The 25,507-nt window shown below is 42.7% G+C and overlaps 2 protein-coding genes across 4 annotated transcripts in view; one reads left to right on the top strand and one right to left on the bottom strand.

The window, feature by feature from the left end:
• TPK1 (thiamin pyrophosphokinase 1) overlaps positions 1-6,556 on the top strand; it is a 293,711-nt gene extending 287,155 nt beyond the window's left edge. For both annotated transcript variants that reach the window (XM_030476888.1, XM_030476881.1), the window contains one exon: positions 6,276-6,556. In XM_030476888.1, the coding sequence (XP_030332748.1) occupies positions 6,276-6,394 (119 nt within the window). In that variant the 3' untranslated portion in view covers positions 6,395-6,556. The remainder of the gene's footprint in view (positions 1-6,275) is intronic.
• Positions 6,557-7,845: 1,289 nt separating this feature from the next.
• On the bottom strand, positions 7,846-11,207 carry SEC61G (SEC61 translocon subunit gamma). Of its 2 annotated transcripts, none has more exons than XM_030476896.1 (4): positions 11,107-11,207; positions 10,327-10,426; positions 9,057-9,159; positions 7,846-7,953 (listed from the first exon to the last, which is right to left on the bottom strand). In XM_030476896.1, the coding sequence occupies exons 2-4, from the start codon at positions 10,418-10,420 to the stop codon at positions 7,944-7,946; spliced, it is 207 nt and encodes a 68-aa protein (XP_030332756.1). In that variant the 5' UTR covers positions 10,421-10,426; positions 11,107-11,207; the 3' UTR covers positions 7,846-7,943. The 2 variants fall into 2 exon arrangements, with proteins under 2 accessions (XP_030332756.1, XP_030332764.1); XM_030476904.1 differs by having other exon boundaries at positions 10,908-11,110.
• Positions 11,208-25,507: the final 14,300 nt, after the last annotated feature.

The following is a 25,507-nucleotide window of genomic DNA, read 5'->3' on the forward strand; positions in this document are numbered from 1 at the left end:
GCTAAAGTGATTTTGAACAAACACTGGAGCACATCTTGTTAGTAGTGCTCACATGCAGCTAATAGCCACAGAAACTTCTGCAGTTAATGATTCTTGTTGATTCTGGTGAGGCAGTAGTAGCTGCAGAGACATTCGCGTAGAAAGCAGTCTATTTCTTAGCATCATTTTTATCAGCTTATCATTTTAAATTACCACCAAGCAGGTGATGTGACAGGAGGAGTTGGAGTTATTCTTACAGTACCATCATGATTATAAAGCTTGGAAAAAAAATATGTGCTGGAAATAAATGTGCAAACTCCTGACATCCATTTGCATTTCTGAAGGCTCACCCACAGGGGTGGTTTCTCTGCAGGGTAGAACACACAGTTCTGTTAACATGTTTTTCTCTCTTTCTAAATTAAATTGTTAAGCCTTGACAGCCAGTGCTTTTGTTGTCACCTCCTGAATTCCCACCAGTGTGAGGCCAGGCAGCCTGTGCTGCAGAACCCCTGCCCAGCGTCTTTGCCACCATCTGAACCAGTGGAGTAACCCCCGGCCCTGCCTGCTGGGCCCCCTTCACCCCGCATCCTCTTGATGCTTTGTGAGCCCACTCATACGAATCCATTGAGATGACAAAACATTGTTCTGTGCCACAAAACCAGGTACCGAAATTACAATAGTTATAAATATTGCCCAATGCAATCTCTGCGTCTCCAAAACTCCCCCTGGCCCTGAGGGGGTCTGTGCCATGACAGGCTAACCTGTCCCCTCTCAGCAGACTCAGCAAGCCCTTATGGTACTTCAGTGTTGTGTTAGTACTGAAAACAGTTTGTGTTTTATTGTACATTACTGTTATTTGCAACTTCAGGCTTTGCAGTTCCCACTACACAGAGATCAAGGACTCAATTTTTCCTTTGTATCCTTCAGCGTACATCAAGATTAACTCCAGTGAAGTCAGTCTAACCACAAGTGTAAAACTTGGAGGAAGGAAAGCAAAATCAGTCTATAAACTATCTGGGTTTTATTTTTAAACAGCAAAATTAATGCTGCTGTTCTGCAGACACAGGGTGACCTGCAAAGTACTAGCTCATGCGTTACTAATGCATCTCCATTTAAATGCAGATTTTTGCTCCCAACACAGAACATCAGGGAAATTCTCTCTAGATCAACTGTATTAGGGTACCAAATGACAGTTCAGTATTTCACTTGGACTTGTGCTTCAGCTTATTCATCTTAATTTTCTATCATTTTGATGCAGCATTTGCCTGGGGGATGGGGGAGAGGATTGCATTCACTTTAATATGGCTTTTAATTAATAATTGATTACGTTAATATTGCAAACATCCATGCCAGCAGTGGCAGTCTGCTTGCATTCCTGTACCTATTTCTGTTTTCAGTGGTGGGATTCAGCAAGGTGTGACTTTACATATTAGTAAAGTAACTGAGATACACAGTTGAGAAAAGGAAGCATAGGAGAGCTGTCGTGATACCTGTATGGGACATGCTTATCGTGACAGTGTTTTGTTCTCAGTCATTTGTGGTAACCAGTAGCAAGACCCTGACTTCTTGATGAAATCCCATGAAGTGGGAACACTTCTATGCTGTTGCAGTCAAGGGTTTTCCAAAAGGTTTCCATTTGCCTACATGTCTTCGTATAGGAGACATGAGGTGTGACTGTGCAGCCATTCTCACACCAAAATCATTTCCTTCCATATACCTACTCCTTGTTAAGGAAGGACTTGCACCTCGCATGACCATTACATACTGCAGTTAAAAGCCTCAGTCTCAGCTGTCCAGATTTTACTGTGGTTTTGGTATAGATGTCGGAATAACCAGAGGGCCTGCTGTTCAGTTAAGCCTCTCAAATAAATGACATCATTTGCTTTTGCCATATATGATATGTTTAAGTTTTTCTTGTATATGTGCCTCTCTCAAGCCCTGCTTAAGTGCAGCTTATAAGATGTACATGTGATCTTGATATAAGCTCTCTTCTGCTGGACTTTAAGTATCCTAAACAGTACAGTGAAGTCATAATGTTTATAAGTCTACTAGATCATGAATACAGTTATTAAGAGGAATAACCTGATATTGAGAGTTGGGATTTTTGCAGCACCTAACATGATGAGGCCCAATCTAGTTCTAATTAGTTTGCACTGTGTCTCAGTTTCCAGGCTGAAAGCCTGGAGCACAGTGGTGAACACATTGCAAGCAAGGCTTGGGTCTCATTTTTAGTACTGTCAACTGAAAAATGAAACTCCCAACCATGGTAGAGGTATAAATATGATAAGAGTTTCTAAAATACAATTTTAGGTTTGGGCTTTTTTATTTGATTTTTCTTATGTAGCTTGATTACTCATGGGATGCATTTTGGTAATGTTTCCAAATATTCTGGCAACCATAAGATTGACCAATTTTCAGAATCTTATATCCAAGATTAACATTTTTCCCCGTGGCTTCCTTAGAATTGTGTATTAAAAGCTATCAAAAGACAAGCAATAAAATAGCGGAAGTAAGCAGTCTTAGGGTTAATGAAACATCCTTTGACATATAAATTGGTCAGCAAAAGGGATGTCTAGGAAATGATGATGTTTGTGATTATGCTCCTTTGGGAAGCTCACCTATGAGCCTCCCCTCAGATTTATTCTCGAAGTTATTTCCAACATCTCAAACCCTGACAGATTCAACCACCTGCTAAACAAAACAAAAACTGCTAGAAAAACATTGCTCCACTACCACAGCAAAATAAGCCCTGCCCAAGACCATGTTCAGGTCTGAATGAGTGATATGTTGCAATCCATCAGACAGAAATGAGACTCATTACTAATAAGAACATAGGGCACACCATAAAAAGCTGTCTTATAATAGCTTTGCTTGGTTGCTTTGGTTTGTGTGGTGGTTTTTGTTTATTTTCCAAAAGGCAGGAATAGCACTTGCTTTTAGCTCCCAAGTTCAGAGTTGTCAGACGTCAAAACCACACTACAGAACTACGACTTAGTTGCCTTCTCCTGACCCCCATGGCTTTCCTTGAAGATAGGGCCCCCTGGGCTCAGTGCCACCGAGACATGCTGACTTTATGGATGGAGTAAGGAAAAAGAGTATAGCTACACTGGAAGAGCTGGGTATTTCTCTCATCAACAGTCCATTATCAGTAAATACACTTTGACTGGATCAGATAGGAACTGATAAAACTTCCCAGGCTTTGACTTTGTAAACTTTATATCATAATGTGTGATACAGCAGGAAGTTTTCCTAGAAGCAGTAGGTACGTACATCCTCTTAGTTCCCTTACTGGCTTAAACCTGGTTTTTCACATTAAGTACTGTTCATGGATTGAATAGAAAGTATGCATTTTTCATGACGTTAGTTGAAAGCGCGGCATGGTCTAGTGTGAGGCATCCCTGCCCATCGCACGGGGTTGGAACTAGATGATCGTAAGGTCCTTTCCAACCCCACCTATTCTGTGATCCTATGAACTGCTGGCTGCTTGTGAAACTAAGTACTTGGAATTACTCCATTTGAGCCACGTGGATCGGCAGTAGTTTTACAGTTCCTGCATTTTTTCACTTCAACATTTCTAACGGTGATCCTTGCACAGAAGAAATCTGGTAGAAAAAGATAAAAGGCTCCATCTAGTGGGCAAGGACTTTTTATCTAAAGCAAAACACAAACAGGACTCTTCGTTTTCACTTAATTTTATGCACGAAGAAAATACTGCTTTAGAGTTTTGTTTCATTATGCTGCCATGTTGTTCTTAATTCTTGCCTTCTGCAGAGCAGCCATTATTTCATAGGCAAAGATGAATTATTCTAACAGTCTTGAGCAAGAAGCAATAAACGACACTAAATGAGTGGGTTTACACAGAAGAGTATCCACAAAGCTCTTCCTCCCCCTTTCCCACTTTCAAATTTCAATATATAGTAACCAAAAATGGGTAATTTGTGTGTCAACAAATATTTTAAACTATCTAAGCTTCCTTCCTACTTAAAACTGACTGGAGGCATTCGTAACTTGGCCGTTAACACAGGATTTTGGCAGTATTTTTACGCTAGAAACACTGCCCTTGTGTTACCTCATCTTTATTAAGTCACTTGTTTACCTGCAAAGGGTGAAATCTGAGTTCTCTGGCAACTCAGTCCAGTGCATCAGCTTCTGGCAAGGCATCACCCCACTGGCCTCTTTACTCTCTTCCAAAGGGAAACACAACTCATTTGTCCTTGCATTTGTCTAAGAGCCTGCCCAGCACTGTTGTGTGTCCAAAATCATCTTGATTGATAGGATCTAGCACCTTCATTTTAGATACATAATTGATCTAGTTAGTACAGTACTTTGTTGTTAGTTTTTTGGGGGGGTTTTATCTCCTCTTTGCTGAACTTCTGCACTGCATTGCAGTTAATGCTGCAAACTCCCAAGAGATTCAAATGGTAGGACTCTTCAGTTTAAAGCCGTAAAACTCAGGTGCTACTCTCTCATTCTAACCAAACACAGCTTGGATTCTTCAGTTTGTTTCAGGCTAAGAACAAGAGTGAGAGCAGGAACAAGCAGCAGGCGGCACAGATTTGGCAGAAGAGACACTGAACTGCATTGTGTGTCCTGCCTTTTATCAGACTGTCTCTCATTTTCAAGCCATAGAACCTAGCAAGTTCAATTCCTCCTGTGCAGCTTCCAGCAATGAGTAGACAGCGTAACATGCATTGTAATACATGGCTACACTCAAGTTTACTATAGCCCATGTTCATATGCACCTATTTGTCTCTTGTGCCTATTACAAAATAGAGCTTAGTACGTTGTTTTGCACACCTCTTGATCACAGGGAGATCTCCACTAGCAATGGGCCACATGATAGCAAAGCCAGAAGATTCCTCCTTCAGTATTAATGCATGATTTGGCAATTCTGACAGGCCGCACAGACTTGCCAATTGGCCTGAACAGTTCTCCCCAGCTGCAGCTTTCCTTGTATCCTCCTGGAAATGTAACTCTGGCACCAATGAGTAAGACCTGCCATTTGTCTTGTTTTACAGACTAAAACAAAGGATGGTCTTTGAGTTCATTCTCTGAACCCATACATGAGCAAGGACTAACACAGAACTGACTAGTCTTAAAAGTGCCTTTAGGGAAGTTGATATGTATGTAAAATGCAAGCAGTGCTACCTCCAGAAGGGAGGAAATGGAAGATGAAAGTTGAACTGCATTTTTCAGCTTGGGGGCAGCTTGTATCTTTGGTCTCAGCTTGTAGGAAGTCTATATAACCCTTAAAACATGTCAGCTAAACTAAGAACAGTTGTTTAAAACTGCACAGATATTTCAAAACTGCCATTGCAACTGCACTGTTACATGGGTTAAACTCTCCTAAAATTGACATTAGCTATTTGTTAAAGTAATGAAACTGGGTTGCTAATGCACATGGACACCTACCTCACCAGGCATGCAGTAGAAGATGCAAGTCATTTACTTTGAAGTAAGTTGCTGAATAATACCACTTGTTAAATAATTACTTGTTAAATAATTACCACTTAAAGGGGACTTACAGGAATGCTGGAGAGGGACTTTATCATAGGACCTGTAGTGACAGGACAAGGAGGAATGGCTTTAAACCGACAGAGGGATTTACAGTAGGTATTAGGAATAAATTCTTCCCTGTGAGGGTGCTGAGGCGCTGGCACAGAGTGCCCAGAGAAGCTGTGGCTGCCCCATCCCTGGCAGTGTTCAAGGCCAGCTTGGACACAGGGGCTTGGAGCAACCTGCTCTAGTGGAAGGTATCTCTGCCCATGGCAGGGGGTTGGAACTGGATGAAGGTCCCTTCCAACCCAAACCAGTCTGTGATTATATGATTAATTACTGGCCTCTGCTCTAGAACAGTTTTCATTTTAAGATATTATAGTCTTACTGCTGAGCTAAAGCAAATCCCACGTTTGGAACCAGAGTAAGATTCTCTGCTTTGTTTTACTTTAAATACCTTGTCTAGCACTGGTACTTGAGCTGATGCTAATGGAATACAGATTTCCAGATGTGAAATTTTGGGGGACATTCAACAATCTGCTCTGTAGTAATCTGCTGTGAACTCAAAATGCTAATTTGGGGATTAAGTATTAATTTATTCCCTCTACAGGTCATCAGATAGTCTCATACAAGCCTTCTAATTAATATTTAACATGGCTATTTTAGATGTTGTTTATCTGGGTTAGATTTACTCAGCTGTTTTTTCCTTCTTTGTGGAAGCAGCAGCCTTTACAACAATAAATATCTATCAGTGCATTTGTTTCAAGAGTACCACTAACTCTCTCCCTTATTTTTCATAGCTAACCAGATGCTGAAGTTTGGAACGCTCGTCAGTACTTCCAACACCTATGACAATTCCGGGATTGTGACCGTTGAGACGGACAAGCCCTTGCTGTGGACAATGTCTATCAAAATATAAAATCAGCTACAGTTGCCTTTTCTGATCTGATTCAACTCAAATTACTGCAAAATTTCATTGAATTAAGACAGTAAAGTTGTGCCAAAAGATATAAGCAAGCACTGATTTTATGTACTGAGTGGAAAAGAGATCTGAAATAAAAGTCATTTGAGATCAAATCAACATTAGTAGCAACAATTGAGTACTTCATTCTGGTACCTCACACTACCTAATCAGAAGACCCGAGTTGCTACCCAATACAATCACAAACAGGAGTGGATGTAAAGACACTGCTGCTGCTTATCAGGTTAGTTCAGACTCTTTTTACAAAGTGTTTTATTCCATTACTGAAATACTTTTTCCCCTTCTGCCAAAAGGAAATACAGTACACAGGTACACATAGTATAACTATATTAAAAGGTGATAGCACTAAGGACAGTTAATCTCATTTTTCTGTCCTGGTTTGTAACATATGCAGGTGCTGGTGAAGATTTTTCAAGGAGGTTATTAACTGAACTTTTCTACTTAGGAAGCAACTTTGTGTACTGAAGAAATTAGTTTTACTGTAATGCCAATATCAGGTTTCCAAGTATTAAGTGCTTTTAAAGTTTGTAATAGAAGTAGCATTGTAACTTCTGCAAATACCAAGTGCTTACAGTAAGCTTTCTTCAATCCGAGGAGGAGGAACATTGCATCTACCAGAGGTTTTGCAAACTTAGTTTTCAAAATCAAAATATTCAATCATTCTATAACAGAAACTTCCAGGTCAACAAATGCAGATCTCTTTATAATTCTATGTGCAGTTGTCTTACAGAACCAGTATCCAAAATGGGTGTATAGCTTACCCAGTACTGTGAGCAAGCTGATTCACTTAAGGACTGCTTAGTATCTCTGGCAACTAAATTAACCTCAAACTGTACATCTTAGTAACCACCTAAGTTTGGCTGTCTGAATTATGCAAGTTCTTTATTTGATGGAATTTTTTCCTCCTATCAAGTACATAACATAACCTCACAGGACTTCCAAATGCAGAAAGTTATTATGGGTTATGATGGTGATTCCAGAAACTAGTAACAAGAATTCCAGTTAACAGACTCATAAATCACCACTTGAGAGAGGATACAGCAATGCTGTTTTCTTGCTGTCTACTTTTGCTGTAACAGTGCTCTTTACTAAGCAGTAAATTAAGCATTGGAACAGCTTCTGATAGAAGTTGTCACCCTTGGAGGTTTTCAATACTTGACTGGACAAAGCCTTAAGCAACCTTGTGGCAATGCAATGCTGACCCAGATTTGAGGAGGAGGCTGGACTAGAGATGTCCCAAGATTCTTTCCTACCCCTGTGATTCTAGTACAGTTGAAAGAAGTAACAAAACAAGCAAACAAAAAAGCCAAAAACACTACTACTAAAAAAAGCCTGTAATGTAGACAGTTATGATCGCATATACTTCAAAAAGAGGCATGACAAGAATGTTTGAAAACCCAAACTGAGCTGGTTTAATAGAAAACAAGTTAAAGCTGTGAAATCTTTGCAGCAAATGTCACAACATCCTGTTCTTCATGATAAATATTCAGCCGCCTCTGTTGAGAGAACAAAGTAATCAGTTTCAACTAATCAAGTGTGATCAAGTGATCTACCTGAAGTCTTATTTATCCTCCCACCACTGCCTTGTTTAGGACAAACATTACTACGGTTACAGCTTATCTCCTATTTTCAAACATTTCTCCTCTCCTAGAGGACCACTCTTACAGGTATAAGCAAGCCACATGTCACGGAATAGTATTTAACCTGTTCCAGTGCTAGAAAAGGGATGACATCAGCTCTGGAGAATCTGAGGAGTTTAATATGAGGTGTCCCTGCCCATGGCAGGGGGTTGGAACTAGATGATCTTAAGGTTTTTTCCACTCCAGTTGGCAGTGTTAGTGTGTCAGTACCACAGCTGCCAGTCAACTTAAGGGTTAAGCTTTTCATGCTGCAATGTTCATTCCAAAAGGTATTTTACAGAATGCAGTTAGTTAAATTTAAAACCAAGTTTTAAACATACCTAGCACTCTGTGATCAGAGGACTCAGAAGCCCCATTAGGAAAGGCTGAGGGAACTGGGTTTGTTCAGCCTTGAGAAAAGAGCTCAGGGGAGACGTTGCCACCATGTTCGGTATTTAAAGGGTGGCTACAAAGAAGACAGAGACTCCCTTTTTCCAAGGAGTCACGTGGAAAAGATGAGGGATGATGGGCACAAGTTATTCCTGGAGACATTCTGACTGGACACAAGAGGAAAATTTTTCACAATGAGAACAATCAGCCATTGGAACAATTTCCCCAGGGAAGTGGTGGATTCCCCAACGCTGGACACTTTTAAGATATGGCTGGATAGTATGCTGGGACATCTAGTCTAGGTCATGCTTTGCCCAGAAAGGTTGGACCAGATGAGCCTTGAGGTTCCTTCCAACCTGGGATTCTATGAATATTTTGCAGCATGCTAAATTAACAACTGATTTCCTGATCCAGTCCTTGGAATCAAGTAATACCCGTCGTATTACACTAACTAATGTGAAATGCACAGGTACTAAAGCAGCATGGATCCTGCAGGGCTCACCAATGTCCTCTGCTTAAAATTGAACAGGTAAAAATGAATGTAAAATGCAGTGAAACTGAAATATGTAAATATGATCGTATTTACTTACACAATGATATTGTTGATGGGGATGTGGATCAGTTTGACAAAGAAACCAATAAATCCCATTATTGCAAAGCCTATTGCTGTTGCCATGGCAATCTTCTGGAACTCTGCAAAAAAAACCCCAAAAACTTTAGTCTAGGAAGCCTCGTGTATGGCACACAGGAGATGTGTTCTACAGTGACCAAAGGAGAGAGATCTCTTTATAAAACAGTAACGTTAACAGAGGAAGCAGGTCAAACTGTACTGACACTGAGAAACAAATCCACTTTTTCATTAGACAGATGAGTTTTAAGGGGGAAGATGCTGCTTTCCACAAAGCATGGCCAATCTCAGCATTTATTAAATAATAAGCAGAATCAGGAATACCCACAGTCTGTAACGATTCGTGGCATACTTATTCTATTATCTTCCCTTCATATCCCTACAAGCCCTGAAAATAATCCTCAATTTATCAGACATGGAAAAGCTGCATTTATGCCTGCCACAGGAAGACAGCACCTTAAGTCCTCACAAAAACTGAGTATTTACGTGATATTCTCAATTATTTTAAGACAGCAGCCACGAAGTGGACTAAGAAGGTCAACAGCCCCTCACAACCGTGCCAGTCTGCCCAATGAATGAAGTTACTCGCTGATCTCAAAAGATGTCATGTGAATAAAGCATTGTACCATTAAGGACAACCTGCTACATTCTAGTTACAGCGTCTGAAGCCTTTGAGCTTTAGAACTTTCTCTTCTGTACTTCCAGCAATGAAGTTTCCTGTCCCAGTTCCTGTCCCAATCAGGCAGTCACTGACAACTGCGAAGGGCTGAATGAGCACTGCAAAAAGTAACCTTAGTTCCTTTCCAGTCTCCTAAAATGAAGTGTTTCCTCGTGTAACAAGCAGTTTTTTTCCACAATTTCCACCAAGTTGAATGCAATCAATCAAACCTGACTGATGCATTTATCTTTTCAAGCTGCATGCCAACTTCTTCTCAGATGAGTTTATCTAATACAAGAAAATTACTACTTGCCTGTCTCAAAATGGCTCATTTCAGCTACTTAGTCTATCTCATGAGGTGAGTTTTAGCACATACCAGAAAAGGACATGCTAAATTTTATTATATGCAGAACCATAAACCCATTAACTTTTGGACAACTGCTCAAGTTTAAATCTCATCCTGGAAGCTGAGAAACATTCATAACAAATGAATCAACAGAAGTGACACATGGATGACACGTAGGAAGATATAAAACGAAATCAGGATTGTGTCCTGGTTTATTGTGTGCTTTACCTTTCCTGTCAGGCTTGGTGCATCTTTTAACAAGTCGTATGGAGTCTTTCACAAACTGACGGCTGGGTTCCACGAATTGCATTACCTGATCCATGATTACCTGCAAAGATGAATGGATTTAGTTGGTGGAGCCGTGAAAAGAGAATATTTTAGTTACAGAACTAGAAGGAGCAGTTACCAATGAGATTTGTAAAGATTTGACATAATTTAAAATGTCATATTCCAACCTAACCAGACATTAAGATACTTCCACTTTGCAGGAAGTTAACTCTATCAATATGAGGACCTACCACTGCCTGCAGAAAATATGAACAATGATGCTTTTTGGCACTAAAGACAACAGCTCCATCACAGTTTGCTTTCAGCTTGTCCTACACTGCGCTTCTGAGAACATACCGAGAGCGTCTAAATGGACAAAACCCAACCGCCTCAATAACCCCCCAGCCAAAACCTGCTGGCGGCGGGCTGCTGAGCACCGAGCGCAGGACCGCGGCCCAACCTCGTCCTCAGAGCCAGCACCCGCCAGCCTTGTCCCCCCGAGCACGAAACCAGAGAGACCGGCTGCCCCCGGCACCACGCACCCTCCGACACTCGGCTCCCTCCGATCGGACCCTCCCCTGCGACTCCCCTCCTCAGCACCGCGGCCGGGCCGCCTACACCAGCCACCCCGCTGCACGGGGCAGGGCCGGAGGAAGGGAGGAGAGAGGGAAGGAAGGGGGTCACCAGGTCCCGGGGGTCCGGTCCCCGCCGCCCATCCCGCCCGCCTCAGGCCGCACTTACCGCTGCCGGGCCAAGGCCACGTCGCACAAGCGGCGGAGGGCCGTGACGTCACCGCGACCGACGTGCGCGCGGCCGCGCGCCTTCCCGGCGGGCAGCGCTGCGAAGGGCGGGTCGTAGCTGTTTTGGGGAGAAAAAGGCGGGTTTCGGACCGAGCGGTTCCGTTTATGGGGGGGTCTGTGCCCCCCCCCCCCGGGCTTGTTCCCGCTCCCCTGTCGCCTCACCGGCCGAGCAGCGGCAAGGCCGGGCGGGGGTGCGGTGGGACGGATCCGCCCGTCCTGTGTGCGGGCGCGCCTGGGGACGTTCGGCGGTGGGCTCGGTGTTCAGTGCGGTTGTAGCCATAGGGTCCGAGAGCCTTGGAGCGGGAAATAACGGGGAATTGTACCAGTATACCTGTAACAAGCGTTGGTCGATGAAGGGTCAGGCTGCCCAGGGCAGTGCTGGAGTCACCGTCCCTGCAAGTGTTCACACACCGTGTAGACAAGACCCTCAGTGCCATGGGTTAGTGGTGGCCTTGGCAGCGCTGGGGAACGGTTGGACTTGATGCTCTTAAAGGTCTTTTCCAACCTGGTTGATTCTAAAGGGATAAAAACAATGTGAAAAGCTTGTTCAGGCTGCGGTTGCCCGCAGCTCAGTCACCTATTGATTTGTAGAGTGCTGAAGCTGTTGTGAACTGCAGGAGTTCATCGCCTTTGAAAACATTGGCTCCTGTGGCTGTTCTGTATGGAGTGGCGTGCAGCACAGCACTTATAATGTTCCCGTGCCACAGGGGTAATGTAGAACACTTCCTTGCATGAGGGGGTAAAAGAGGCTGTTGCTGCTTAAAGTGGTTCCTTACTTGCTGTTTTTGAAAGGAAAATCAGATCATGTAACAGGTAAAGGAAGAATAAAGATAACATTTATTGATATTTAAGTTGCTTTAGATATTACTAATTTCAGTCTAGAATTCTGTTCCTAGTTGGCTGCTACCTTTGGGTATCCACTGAGTAGCCAAAGCTTGCTAATTATTCAGTCAGGCTGTGTGGCTTTTGCAGCCAGATTAAGCAAATGCTTTGCTGATCTCAACTTACTGTTGGATTTCAGTGTGCACAAAATAGTTTCTGGGCTTAACTTTTTTGCTGACAGCCTGCATGACAGATAAAGTACCAATGCATGACAGCAGGGGGTTGTTGGATATTCCATGGATGTTTTCGGCAGCTGCCTTCCTTGTCTTTGCCCACGGGGCAGGTCCCTTAGTATTACTGATCTCCTTCAACTGAGAGCTTTCTCTTTGGCTTTGAAGGGTTATTGGCTTGGGCTCCTCTACAAAGTTTCTGCAAAGGCCTGGCTTTGAATTGAGTTTTGGTTTGAATCAGACCTTATCTAGCACTATGCCTCAGATGGGATCGTAATACTGGTGGCCAAATTCTGCTGGACCTTTTCCGTTGGCATACCAGCACAGAAAGGTGACAGTGTCAGTTAGGCCTCCCGTGACAGATACGTGTATCATTTGTGTCTTGGTTTGGAGGCTGCTCTGCAGTTTGCAAGGATGAGCAGTCTCCCCACTCAGAGAGAGGAACATCCTTAAGGAAATCAGCTGAGGGCCTGATAGCCATAGTGCACAGCACGTAGTAAGGCAAAGCAGGTTGCTGATCCTCTGCATGAGAAGTCACTAGGTGGAGGCTGACTTTGGTGCTGGTTTACTTGTTTCTTCCCCTTCAGTGTCACAGATAAATGCTGGAGACTTTACCAACAGAGGAAACTCACGTTCCCAGCTGTGCTGCACCGTGAGCCTTGCTGTGAACCATCACTGCAGTTTCCACAGCACTAGGTTCCTGAAACAAAATGGCAATGATTAGGAAAAAAGCCTAAATAACCTGAAACAAGAAGACACATTTGTATGGAAATTCATGACACAGACTTCTGGTTGGATTAGGTTTTTATTTTGAAAAACATTTGCTGAAATAAAGCTTTGTTCCCTGCCAAATTTTCTACATTAAGTTGTTTTTCCTAGGGAGGAATGTTCTGGGGAATCATAGAGCATCCTGCCTGCCTTAACAACATGGCTTTGTCATGGGTTTGTTGTCATGGGTTCTGTGGGGTGGGGCAGAAGGTGTCCTCAGTCTCAGCAGTCCCTCACTTTCCGACGATGAGCACTCTTCCTTCCATGCCAGGCTGTGAGTGGACTTCAGCAGTTTAGGGGGGAGGCAGGGGCGTGTTTTGTGCACAGAGAGCATTTGCTCTTCTTCCTCAAAGTATTTTCCAATGAGTTTCGTTTTGTTTTTAGTGTCCTTGAACTAATATATTGCTCCTTAGACTTGGTTTTGGGGGCAACTGTATTATTTTACAAAGTTATTTACTTCTTCCCTATATTTACAAAGTTACCTGCATTTACAGAAAATAAGAAAAAGTTTACATGTCCCAGGGATGTGTATTTTTTTTTTTTTTCATTGAAAGTTAGACTAGATTTCTACTTCTTTATGGTTCTTGCAAAATTGGGAAAGAATGTGGCGTGCTTGTGCATGTCAGTTTTCATGGCAGTATTACAAGTCTGCATTTATGACAATATCTAAGCAGTAAATAGCCATTCTCTCAATAGAAAAAGGACAGTTATCCTATACTGTAGTGTGCTAATACTGAGTTGCTTCTGGATATTCGTTTTGCATAAACTGAAGCCACATCTTTTAGTTTGCTTGTTTGCTTATTTATACATTTCAGTTCATAGTTTGTTTCTTGTCCTTTCGAGGATGTGAAAAATAAGTACCTGCTTTTAACTATTAGCACATTAGACTGTTGTATGGCATCCCTTCCCCTGGATCTGGATGCTTATGCCCATACTTAGAAGGGGGAGCGAGGTGAATATCCACTTCATCCTCTCCCATTCCACGCTGCCTGCCCCAGCACAGATCCTGCTGCAGCCTTTGGAGCATGGTGGGGTGACAGGAGCCAGCGCTTGCAGCAAACGTGGTTGTGAGATCAGCTGGAGATGAGAAAAGACACAATCTTCAGTATGAGAGGAAACTCACTTCTGTGTAGTGGGATGGCACATGGGCAATCCCTGAGTGGCACAGGGATGGGCCTCCAAGCTTCCCTGTTTTCCTGTGGGATGTAACTCCATTTTCCCTGCCCTGCCTCTGCTCCAGCCCCGTGCAAATGGAAAGAGCTAAGTACCTTCTCCTGCTCAGGCTTCAGTGAGGCTGGGGCTGCCTGGACTCAGCAGCAGCTCGATGGTGGGGAAATGCTCTTCTCTCTGCATGCCAAGAGGGGAGAGACCTGGTAATCTGATTTCCTTGTTTTAAGGAGTACTGCCTGTGTCCTAGAAGAAATTACATGGATACAGTAATCCTGACAGGTCTGTGACTGCATAAAATGTGCTACATTTTGGGATATGGGGTCTTGCTGAGCTGTGTCCTTCCCATCCCATCCCAGGATGGACAACAGGAATCAAGCTGCTCTCTGGTAGGGGTGATAGAGTGGGCAGGGGGAACACCCAGCACTGTGCCCAGAGTCTCCAAATGCCTTCCTTGTGACAGGGCACGAGGCAGCATTTGAACTGGAAGGGGACAAGGCAAAAGACTGTTTGCTTCCCCAGCGGAGTTTTGGGGAGGGATAGATTGTTTGAGCAGAGTAGTCTCTGGGGACAGAATCTGACTTGGCTTCATGAATCTGAGGGGAAAATGGTTATCCTGAGAGTCGGCAAAGGCAAAGACTAAGAAAACTGGGAAGGTGGCAGCTTGTGGACATGGATATGCAAGGAAGGCAGGCCACTGGGGACAGTGGGCATCTGAGTGTGCGCTGGGACAGAAAACAGACGTAGCAGAGAACAAAAACCACACAGCAGCATGAGGTTTACAGCCTGAAGAAGGAAAGGATGCAGAGAAGGAAGAGAGAGAGGAGAAAGCAAGGTGGTGGTGTGGGAAAGGTGTTAGGGGGCTTTCTGGGACAGAGCAGCCTGTTGAACAGTGCTGCGGGCAGATGCCTCCTCAGACTTTCAAAGGCAACGGCACAGTAGCCCCATTGACTGAAGTCGTGCTAATAATCCATCGCTTGACATTTGGTGGTGTTGGATGACCAAATGACTATAAAATTCAGTCTTTAGAAATGGCTAAGATATATGGGACCTTTTATTTCTTAATTTTGCATTATCGTAAATGTATGTGATTATATTGAGAAACCTTTGGAATATCTATGGGCTTCTGACATTTAAACATTATTTTTAGCTTTTCGTCCTCCTAAATGATCCTGAGTCTCTGTTTGGACTTGATAAGCACATCTGCATGATTTACGATGGGGAGAAAGATTATTTCCCTCCTCAGTAGTTGTACAGATGCAGGGGAAGAACATAAATGAGGAATTAATGTTAGGAAGGAAATAATAGCCCAGATTTGGGGTTCAGAAGGAAGTGATGAAGTGCTTGTGGTGCGTGTCTTTGGTTTGGCCTCATTAATTATAGAAATGCCATTAGATCAGGCTTTAATGCCATGGTTATGGAAGGGAATGTTGCTAGTCTGAAGCACTCAACAAGCCCCATCCTTTGATTTGTGATGCTTAATAGTCAGTGGAGATGAAATGTGGGGATGAGGGAAGAGTGCTGTTAAAATAGATTTTTAGCAGAGTTAGATTTATTGTGTATAATTTTAAAGATGACCTTTTAAACAAAGTCCATGTTCAATCTCATTTGAAAGACCCTATGAGTGAGAGCACTTGGAAGATTTGTGTTGGTATAACGATAGACACAGTATGAGAGAAACGAGGGCAGTATGCTAAACGGGCATCACTAGGTGATACTTCAGACTATATAGGTGTGAAGATAAGGTTTCTAGATGGCAAAAGGAATACCGGGAAGTTAACAGAGGAATAGGTGTGCCTCCATCAGCTGTTCAGGTCTGAGGGGTAAAGAAATATCACACACGTGCTAGTTTTTTTGATGCAATGCTTGTAATGGTTTGTTCTGCTTTAGCATGGCTGCCACTGATGGCTCTGAGTTCTCTTGGTTTTAGCCACTTCTCAGTTCTTTCTTTGAGGTGCACCACTTCTTCAGGTCACTTCTTTGTTTTTCTTTGTGCCAGTTAATCTCATTCTCCCTTCATTTATGGGCTCATCCAACAAAAATAAAGGTAAAAAGAAAAGTAACTTTGATAAACGATGGGCCAGAAAATGCTTCCTTCAAGTTTCACTCTGGTAAAATAGCAGCTGATGATATTGGCCTTGTCCCTGCCTTTGCAGTTTCCACCTGAAGATTCTTATGTGTGATAAGGAACAAGTTACTCAATCCTTCAGAACAACAATCTGATAGTAGTTGTGGAAATACTAATTACCACTTCAGATAGAGAAAAAGCCAAATAAAAATTGGAAATACTCTTAACCTTAAGATGTTTTTTTTTTCCCTCCTGGGGACAAAGTTTGATTAAAATTAAAGTGATAGTTTTCTTTTTGTAGCAGAAGATTATTTTATGTCAGCAGAAACATTTTTTCCCAGGTGCTTTGTGTGTATATTCAGACATTTAAAAATGGCTTTCAAAAATACACAGTGGTTGCACGTATTATACATAACAATCATACAGTGGATACAAACATCGCAGCAAAAAGTGTGAGGAAAGCATCTTTTAGAGTATATTGAACATAGCCCCTGTCTGCTTCAAGTCAAGATGACAGAGCAACCAATGTGTTCAGTAACCATAAACAAGCAGTTCATTGTTGCATGGCTGTAGTGTCAAAATACTAATTTCAAGTCCCACTTTCATGGTGAGATCTCGTTATACTTTGCTTTGGGAAACCTGCATTTATTTCAGTTTGTGAGGCCCCGTGCCCCTTTGGGGGATTTTATACATGTAGTAGAACTAAAACTGTATTTTCTTTCTGTGATGTTGTTCAATACACCTTCTACTCAGTTTGTGGCTCAGGAGTAACTGCTCAGGATGTCTCTTCCATTCTGATAATAGGGTCAGCTCAGCTGCACCCCAGTCCTGCTATCATGATACGTGTCTTGGTATAAAAGCTATTTCATTACATGGCATCTCTGGTGAGGCCCAAAATCCTACCTGGCTAGGAGTGTGCACCAGAATGCCCTCTCTTTTCTGTGTAGGTAAGAGGTGTTTCTTCAGCTTTTGCCTGTTGCAAAACTAAAAATGAAATAATTGGGAGCCACCACTCTATGAGAGTGGGAACCATCTGATGGGTAGGGCAGAGTGAGCAGCTGAAAGGATAGAGGTGGACACACAGAAAAAACCCTTCTTACCACCGAGAAGAGCAATAACTTACTTGCCCCTAAGGGTTTTTTCCCTGCTGATCTATATAAAGTTGTTTGGCTGCCTGTCTTTGTTCCTGCTTTCAGATTAAGTAAGACATTTGCCTTTGGCTCAGATTAAGCTTTTATAATACTGTTGAGCTCTCCTGAATTTTGCCAAGTGCCTGTGCCAAGGCAGACATGTCACTGATGTGCACAGGAGCTGTGTGGTTCAGGCACGCTAGCAGCATGTGCTTTCACAAATGGTGCCTTGGAAACATACTCTAAATACCTAATAACTTGGGCATAAAAGAATTCAGAGGAGTCTGGGTATGTCAGAACTGAAAATCAGCTTTGGAAGGTTTTATGGGGATGGAGATTGTTCTTGAACTTCAAAAAATTAGAATTGCAAATTTTCTTTGTTTAATGTACCTTGTTCCTACTCTTTTGAAGTTATTTTTAAATGCCTCTCTTATCTCCTTTCTGCCTTCACAAATCTTCTCACTGTGTCTTACCCAAAAAGAAATTTGGATGAATCTGGAATTTTTGACTATTTCAGTTTCCAGGTGCTCGGTCTGAGGAACCTCGATGGGACCTTCTGCTCACCTTCAGTGAGCAGAAATAGTGTCTCTGGACTGTAGGTCCTTTAAGGAAAGATGTCTTGAGAAAAACCTGAAAATGTTGGTCATTAGAGAAGGAGTTTTGCTTGTCAGTACTTGAGTGCATGGTCCTCCTCACATGCAAGTGAGAATGCTGACGGTTAAGCTGCTCTTCACAGCATGAAGCAGCTGTAGCCCTTCCTTGCTGTTGTCCAAGTCTGCAGCAGTCTTGGTGAGCTTTATTTGATCCTGCACCGGGAATAATAAGGTTTGGTGGATTACTCTGCTTATTTATCTCACCAGTAATCCTCCAAGTCTTTAGGGGTGAAAAGGATTTGGGGAACCTTCTGTTCAACTGGTACAAATGTATCCAGCAGTTTTTCAACACAAAATTGCTGGTAGTTTTTATCCCTATCAGTAATGGTTGCAATTGGAGCAGGCAATGACATATTTGTACATCTCATTTCTCTCACTTCCTTTCCCAGTAAGATAAAAATCAATTACTTGCATCACTGGAGAAAAGAACAGAAGCCTGAAAGATGGTGTTGGTTTGAAAAGTAAATACCTGAGGATCTAGCACTTCCTGATGCCTTTATTACCCAGAAATTGCTTCCTCTTAATCACGGAGTTAGTGTTGTAAAACTGTCCAAAATGTTGGAGTAATCAGATTTAGGAAGTTTCAGAAGTTAGTTTTGCTAACACAACACTAAGTTTGTGTCTGTTCTCCAACTCCTGAGCCAGTCCAAATGCTTTCTTTAGTAATTAGATGGAAACATTTCAATGGCAGCATCTCTGCAATTTTGGCAGCAAGTGACAGCCCCAGGCGGTTTTTAATTAGCACCTTTTTGATATTGTTAGCTAAATTAGTCAAGTATGAAATAATCTTCCCCAAATGATTATCTGCAAATTGCACTTTGAATCTTGCATCTGTCTTAATGTGTGGACACACTGCTGGCCTGATAATGCTATTAACTGGATTGCGTATCTCGCTTCTAGCTAATTCATGGCGCATAATCTGAATGAAATCTGGTGTATATATATAAAATTCATCTTACAAGTGCCTGGCAGCTCTTTGGTACTGGCATTTATACCATTACAGTTTTCAAGTGTAGTCAACACACTTTTCCTTATTATCTGCATCAGAGAACTTGATCTCATGTGTATTTCATAAGTATAAATCATTCATTTTTGTTATTCTGGGTGTATGTGGCTGGAGTAAAGATACCTGCACTGGGCCTGTAAGATCTGTAATCCTGGTTAGAGCGTAATGCTGAGTCAAGATGTGAAATCCATATTACAAGGCATTACTGTCCTTGTCTTTGGAGTTGTCTGTTGAATTTACTATTTCACTCTTCTTGCATTAAAATATAGATGTAAGAACCTAAGATTTACATATTTAATCCATATGTAATAAAACAGTGTCACTGATAAGCATTGCCTGAGAGGTTTTCCTGGGCTAAGGAGACTGTATGAAGTCTCTTCACATTTTTACCTACGTCAGGCACAAACGCACCATACTTGTAAATGTATAACCCAGCTCACAAGGTTGTTTAACCCAATTTACAAGCATCCTTTCTGCAAGCATTCCTTTAGCCTCCTCAGTCCCCACTCACCCCCAAGGCTGATTTTTACTGTAAAAGAATAGCTTGCCCTTAACTTCCCTTAATTATCTTCCAAAGTTAGGTTCAGATTAGGTTAGCTTCAGGTGCTTATTTAGGAAAACCCCTTGTTTAGTACATCCTACCTGTAGGAGTGAGATAAGGAGGTGCTACTTTGTGTTGCCCTACAGCGATGAGGCCAACGAACATTCAGGTGTGGTACATAATGTGAGTAGAAAAACAAATCTTGTGTAGCACGGTGGTGTAGGAGGTCTGAGCTGTAGGAAGTTATGAGCTGAGGAGCCATGCAAGCTCATAAGCAAAACAAAAGCAGCGAAGGACTGGTTACACACTCAAAGTACAAACCTTTGGTTTCATTTTCTTCTAATTCTTCTTGCTTTACTTCTGTGTTAAGCCCATTTGGCAATTAAATGGCAAAGCAAAACATCCTTTGAGTCAGGGTACAGTAGTGTAATTTGTCTGTATCAAACTCTCTCCCTAGGTTATTTAGATAGCTCAGCTGAAGGCAGCAGTGGATCTTCAGGAGCCTATTCTACCTTGGGTGCAGGATAAAGATGCTTAGTGGTTAGTATCCCAGCAGTGACTTTGGTATCTCTGGTGGTTGGTTTGTTCTCGTTAACCCTCTGGGCTGAAGTGTAGATTGGTATTTAGACTCCTTCAGGTTTACAGACATGAACCTGACAAGCATATTGGCCACCGAACATGATGTAATTAATTGTGAGTTAATCATTAAACTATTAAAATGATATTAAATGCTGGGAAGTCTATGGCTTCTGCCCACTGTATAGATTTAAGGCTTTTAAGGGCTGACAAATCTTTGTTATCGTCAGTTCAGCATTATTGATACCCTTGGCCTTTAAAATATACAGCTTCAATTACATAAATTAGGGTCTTTTATTGCATCAGCAGCTTTTTAATTCTAATCTTCCTGGCAGTCAGTAGCTTGTCATGGATTGAGAGAAGTGGTGCTAACAGACTTCTGATTTTTAAAGTAATTACAAAATACGGTACACAGAAAATACCCAAGATGCCTTTTCCTGTTTTTTTACCCTAGGGCAGTGAATGCCTCACTTCTCACGGGTTGCAGCCTGAGAGGAGGGCAGAGGATCTGAATTATCAAATAAATCATCTCTGTGAAGCTTTTCTAGATAGACGAGACTTGAACAGGTCCTGAACGCTTGAGAAGACTTGAGTAATATGGGCTCCTTGGTAGCAGTCTTAGGCTCTATGTCCTCTCTTAAGGAGAGGATGTGGGACCGCAGTTAGAGTCGCTTGCAAGTTCATGTGGCTAGAGGTGAGGTGTGCTGTGGAAATAAATGGCAAACACCAGTTTGGTCCAGTCTGACAACTGTTAAGAAGCAACTGCTCATAAATTGTAGTATGAGTTGGGCTGGGCTTCCTTTTAGACCATAGCAGTATAAAATTAATGGTTTTATACATAACTCACATCTTTTCTGTGAAGTGAGTCTCTATGTCATTTTTCAGCACTCACAGTTCTGCTCCACGTGCTTTGTCTACATGTACAGTTGCACTGTAGGGGTACCAGTGTACAGGCACTGAAGCCAGATAGTCTTTATGGGCTGTAATAATGAAGTTGGACCTTTAGGTCTTAAATGGGCGCCCACCCACCATGCAGCTGAAATGGAGAGGGGTGGTGTTGCACTACTCTGTCACGTCCTCTGAGTTTCTTGGAGCATTTTTGCTCTCTTTTCTGAGAGCTCCCAGGACTCTACATTATTCCTAGCCATTAGGTCTTGGCTCAGTCTCTTGTCTGCAGTTCATTAGTCACAAGGCTTTGCCCTGCCATACTAATAGTCCTCAAGTCCTCACACATTGTGTGTCTGTAGGTTGTGCCTATTAGATATCCTTTGTTAAAGCACGTATAGTACTGTCTGCATTGGTTTCAAACTCTCTGCCATCCATCCCTTGAATGTGGCATGGAATGCAGAGGTTCTTCAATCTTATCTGGCTCTTAATTACTCCTGCGGGTTGGTTAGCAGGGTGATTTTTACATGTCCATCCTTAGACTCCTGAGCATTCTTGGAGCTGCTTGAAATGCTGACACCCTCATTAAATATCCACCTCGAGTCCTTGAAACAGTCCATGAAATGGAGGATGTTTTATTCTATTCCTTAATCCCAAACCTGACACAGAAATGCTCCCCTGCTAGCCACAGCTAGTGCTGTTTGACAACATCTAACTTATGGCTGTCTCCATGAAGAGTTGTTTGGTAGTGTTGTCCCAGCCAGCCTTGAGAGCTAGAGCCTTGGAAGAGGACAGGCAACCTCAGAGTGTCTGACAGCTCCAAGGTCTGTGAACACATAGGCTATCTATGGTTAATTTATTAGCTCCTGGGCACTTTCAAGTTGTGCTTTTCCAAATGGGTCCTCAGGGTAGCAAGCCATCTGTGACTGCCTTTCTCTCAGGATCTTTCTCTGAAAACGTAGAGTTTACAAGACATTCCTTTTTAAAGATCACCTATCCGTGGTGGCTTCCATGATTCTGCTGGTAGGTTTGGCCTGCGCCAAACTAAAACTGTGGTGCTGGGGAAGATCTGTAGATTCAGTCTTTTGGCATGTCCAGGTATTGGTGGAGGAGTGTCTGTTTCAGAGTAGAAAGTTAACTGGCGCTCACACTCTGTGAAAGGCTGCATGGCTGCCCTCTGCATGGGAGTTTTTCCATATGCCAGAGGTGGAAAAAACCTTCTCATCAATCTTGTTTAGCACTAGCAAGTTCTCAGTGACATTTGGCACCAGCTCCATTCTATGCAACTTAGTGTTCACACGACTCCGGGGAGAACAGGGCTGTGCTGACAGCTGCTGGGCTGTGCCGTCCCTGGCACCAGCCCATGCCTTTGGGGTATATGGATAGAGCTGCACATTTGGAACAAGTTCTCATCATTGCCTGTCACAGTAAAGCTTACTTCTAGAAGACTGGCTGTCAGTACATGACAACAAATGGACAGACTGGCCCAAGGTTTGACTGTCCAGCCTTTGGCCTTCCAATGCTTTCTTAAATGTCACTTGCTGATCATTTTTCCAGGGGCTCCTTTCAGAAAGGCCCAAGAAGTGAAGATCTTACTGGAATTTAGGAGACCAGGACAGGTTCTTTTGCTTTAGGTGAGCCATGTTAGAAGAGGTACGTCTTTGTACGAAAGGAAACAAAAGATGGGGAGTGGACATCCATTGCAGACTATGAGAATCAGACTGTGTGTATTTGGAAATGCACATTTAGGTTAGCATCCCTGGTGGCAGTGGTGACATTTTCTCAAAGTGTTTCACAAGATCTAAGTTTCGGTTGTTTGCATTGCAAGAACTGATGCTTTTTCACTGAATAAAGCCATTTCCAGGTGCTGGAAAGACCAGTTAGAGTCATTTGGCTGCCCCAAGGCAAGTGTGTATGTTCCCCTTGTCAGCCATCTCAAGGTGGCTGCTAGCCTGAGTGCTATGGATGTGAGCACGTGCAGGAGGTGCTTGCAGGTCTGGCTCCACGTCCCAGGACATCCCTTTCTGGATGTGACAGTCAGTGTGCCTGTGGCAGTTCAGAGGTGCCCAGCGGTGACAGATCCTAAGGCACTGTGTGAAGTGGCACCTGTCTTTCTATGAATATGAAACACGAGGACCAAGAATGCCAACATGGCATAGAAGAGATGAAAAATACAAACAGCAGTTGAAAACCTTGAATTTATTCAGACACATTAGAGTTACATTTGGAAAACTGAAGCTTTCTGTTCTCATGCAGCTCATTCTATAAAAAATCAGCGGATTGATACCCTTGTAGATTTTAAAATACTCAGGGTTATTTCAGCTTTATTGCCTTTTATGCTATTGTTTGGAAACAGTTCGTGTTTGTTTACATCTGAGCTTAAAATTGCATTGCAGCACTGCATTTTGCAATGGTAGCAGATGTTGGTGGCATTTAATAGAGCAGAAGTAACAGCTGTGAGTTGTGAAGTCATCATTCTGTCAGGGGATTCTTCTTACAGTTTGTCAAGCTAAAAGAGCAAGTCTTGAGTGACAAATACATGTATTTACCAGAAGTTTATTTCAGGCATTGCTAGGTACCCACTGCTTGTGTGGAGCTAAATATCATGGAGCATAGATGCTGCAACAATGAACCTGAAGGTGTCCTAACACAATTCATACATCTGAGAAGATGCATTGTCTCCTGCATGGGAAGAGTCAAGTGCCCAAATGAGCTTCACAGATCTACTGTGGTGAGCAGGGTATTGCTGTCTAAGGAAAACTGGTCAGTTCACATGGTTTAAATCAGGTTCAAAGGAGCCTATGGATTTATTAACAACAAGTAACCAGCAGTTGGTGAACTAAGCTTCAGGATCAATATGACCAATCCAACAGGTAAACCCCAACACCAGACACAAGACATTTATGAACACCCATGGATTCTAAGCACTTTCCTGCAGCTCATCCCAAACACATACATGAGCACATCTTGATGGTCACATACATCCCCATGGTGGTGTTACAGGAGCACTCTGAGCATCCCCCACTGTTGTCAGGCATGGGAGGCGGGGTATTCATGGCGCTATGGGGGCAGCTTCTGGCTGTATCACCCCTCCAACCATGGCTCCAATCCCACTTCTCACAACTGCAACGGGGCAGGCTTCCTCTATGCTCCTTTTCAAGCTGGTGTCTTTTTTCCACAAGTGTCCTGGTCACTGTTTAATCTGCCTGATTGTCTCAGTCATGTTTTGGCAGTGCTAACTTGCTAACTTGCTAGTGCTAACTAGCCTTACCAGTTTTCTCCCAGAACAGTTATAGGCATTTTATTCCCCACTAGGTTTATGTTCGCATTCCTGCCTTATCGCTGTTGTTATCCAGGCCATGTTGCCAGGAGGGATGGGTGCAGGCTGCCCAGAGGTGAGGAGAGAGGTGAGCCTTAAGCCCTGTTTCTCTGCTGCTGGGGTCAGACGTAAAGTCTCAGCACATCTTTGCCTCTCATGTTTGCATCCCTCCTCTGCGAGTACTCCACTTGCTGCAATTGAGTATTGTTAGCCTACTGTAAGTATATGCTCACCAAGCTGAGCATTTGGAGCAGACTGGGTCTCAGAAGTGTCAAAAGCAAAGGAACACACTTGTGCTGTAACTACACTGGCCGTATGTGTTAGGAAGGTGCCAACTCTTCTCCCCCCTTTGCTAGCTACACTGACTGTGATGTTTCTTGTGCTATGAGATGCAGCAGTGCAAAGGGGTGATATGTAAGAGAAGCATCTGGCTTGAGGTCCTTCCTCTGCAGATAATAAAGGTATTTCTACCCCCATTCTTCTTGCAGACATATTCTCTTCTTTTGCCTGGACATTTTTGTCTGTGTTGAAGTTGGGGACTTTCAACCTTGTCCAAGATTTTGGATGCGTTAGCCCAGGAATGTTTTCCTGCATATGTAAATATCTTGTGTTTTCTTAGATTGTTCAGTGTATAATCATATGTGAGGAAGGAATTCTTTACAATGAGGGTGGTGAAACACTGGCACAGGTTGCCCAGAGAGGTGGTGGATGCTTCATCCCTGGAGACACACAAGGCTGGTCTGGATGTGGTTCTGGGCAACCTGATCTAGTTGAAGATGTCCCTGCTCATTGCAGGGTTTGGACTAGATGAGCTTTGAAGATCCTTTCCAACCCAAACTGTTCTATGATTCTGTGATCATAACACATGGATTAACAAAACATATTTAACACACAGGCAGAGTGTTTGTTAACCTTTCTTGGAGTCAAAACAGCAGAAACAAAATCAACTTTGAAACTTGTTTTCATCCGATTGTCACTGTAATCAGTTGTCAGCTTTTTAAAGGCAATCAAGTGAAAAATGTAGTGTTTATTAAAAATATTCCAAAAGAAATATATTTACATTCAATTTTAATACATATGTAGAATAGGCAAGTCCAGAACAGAATAAAACCTTCCCATACAAATGAATATTCGAGTGTTGCTCAAAAATCTGTTAATTACCTTTAAAAAAACAAAG

This window comes from Strigops habroptila, chromosome 1 (assembly GCF_004027225.2).
Source record: "Strigops habroptila isolate Jane chromosome 1, bStrHab1.2.pri, whole genome shotgun sequence".
In the NCBI taxonomy this organism is placed as follows: domain Eukaryota; kingdom Metazoa; phylum Chordata; class Aves; order Psittaciformes; family Psittacidae; genus Strigops; species Strigops habroptila.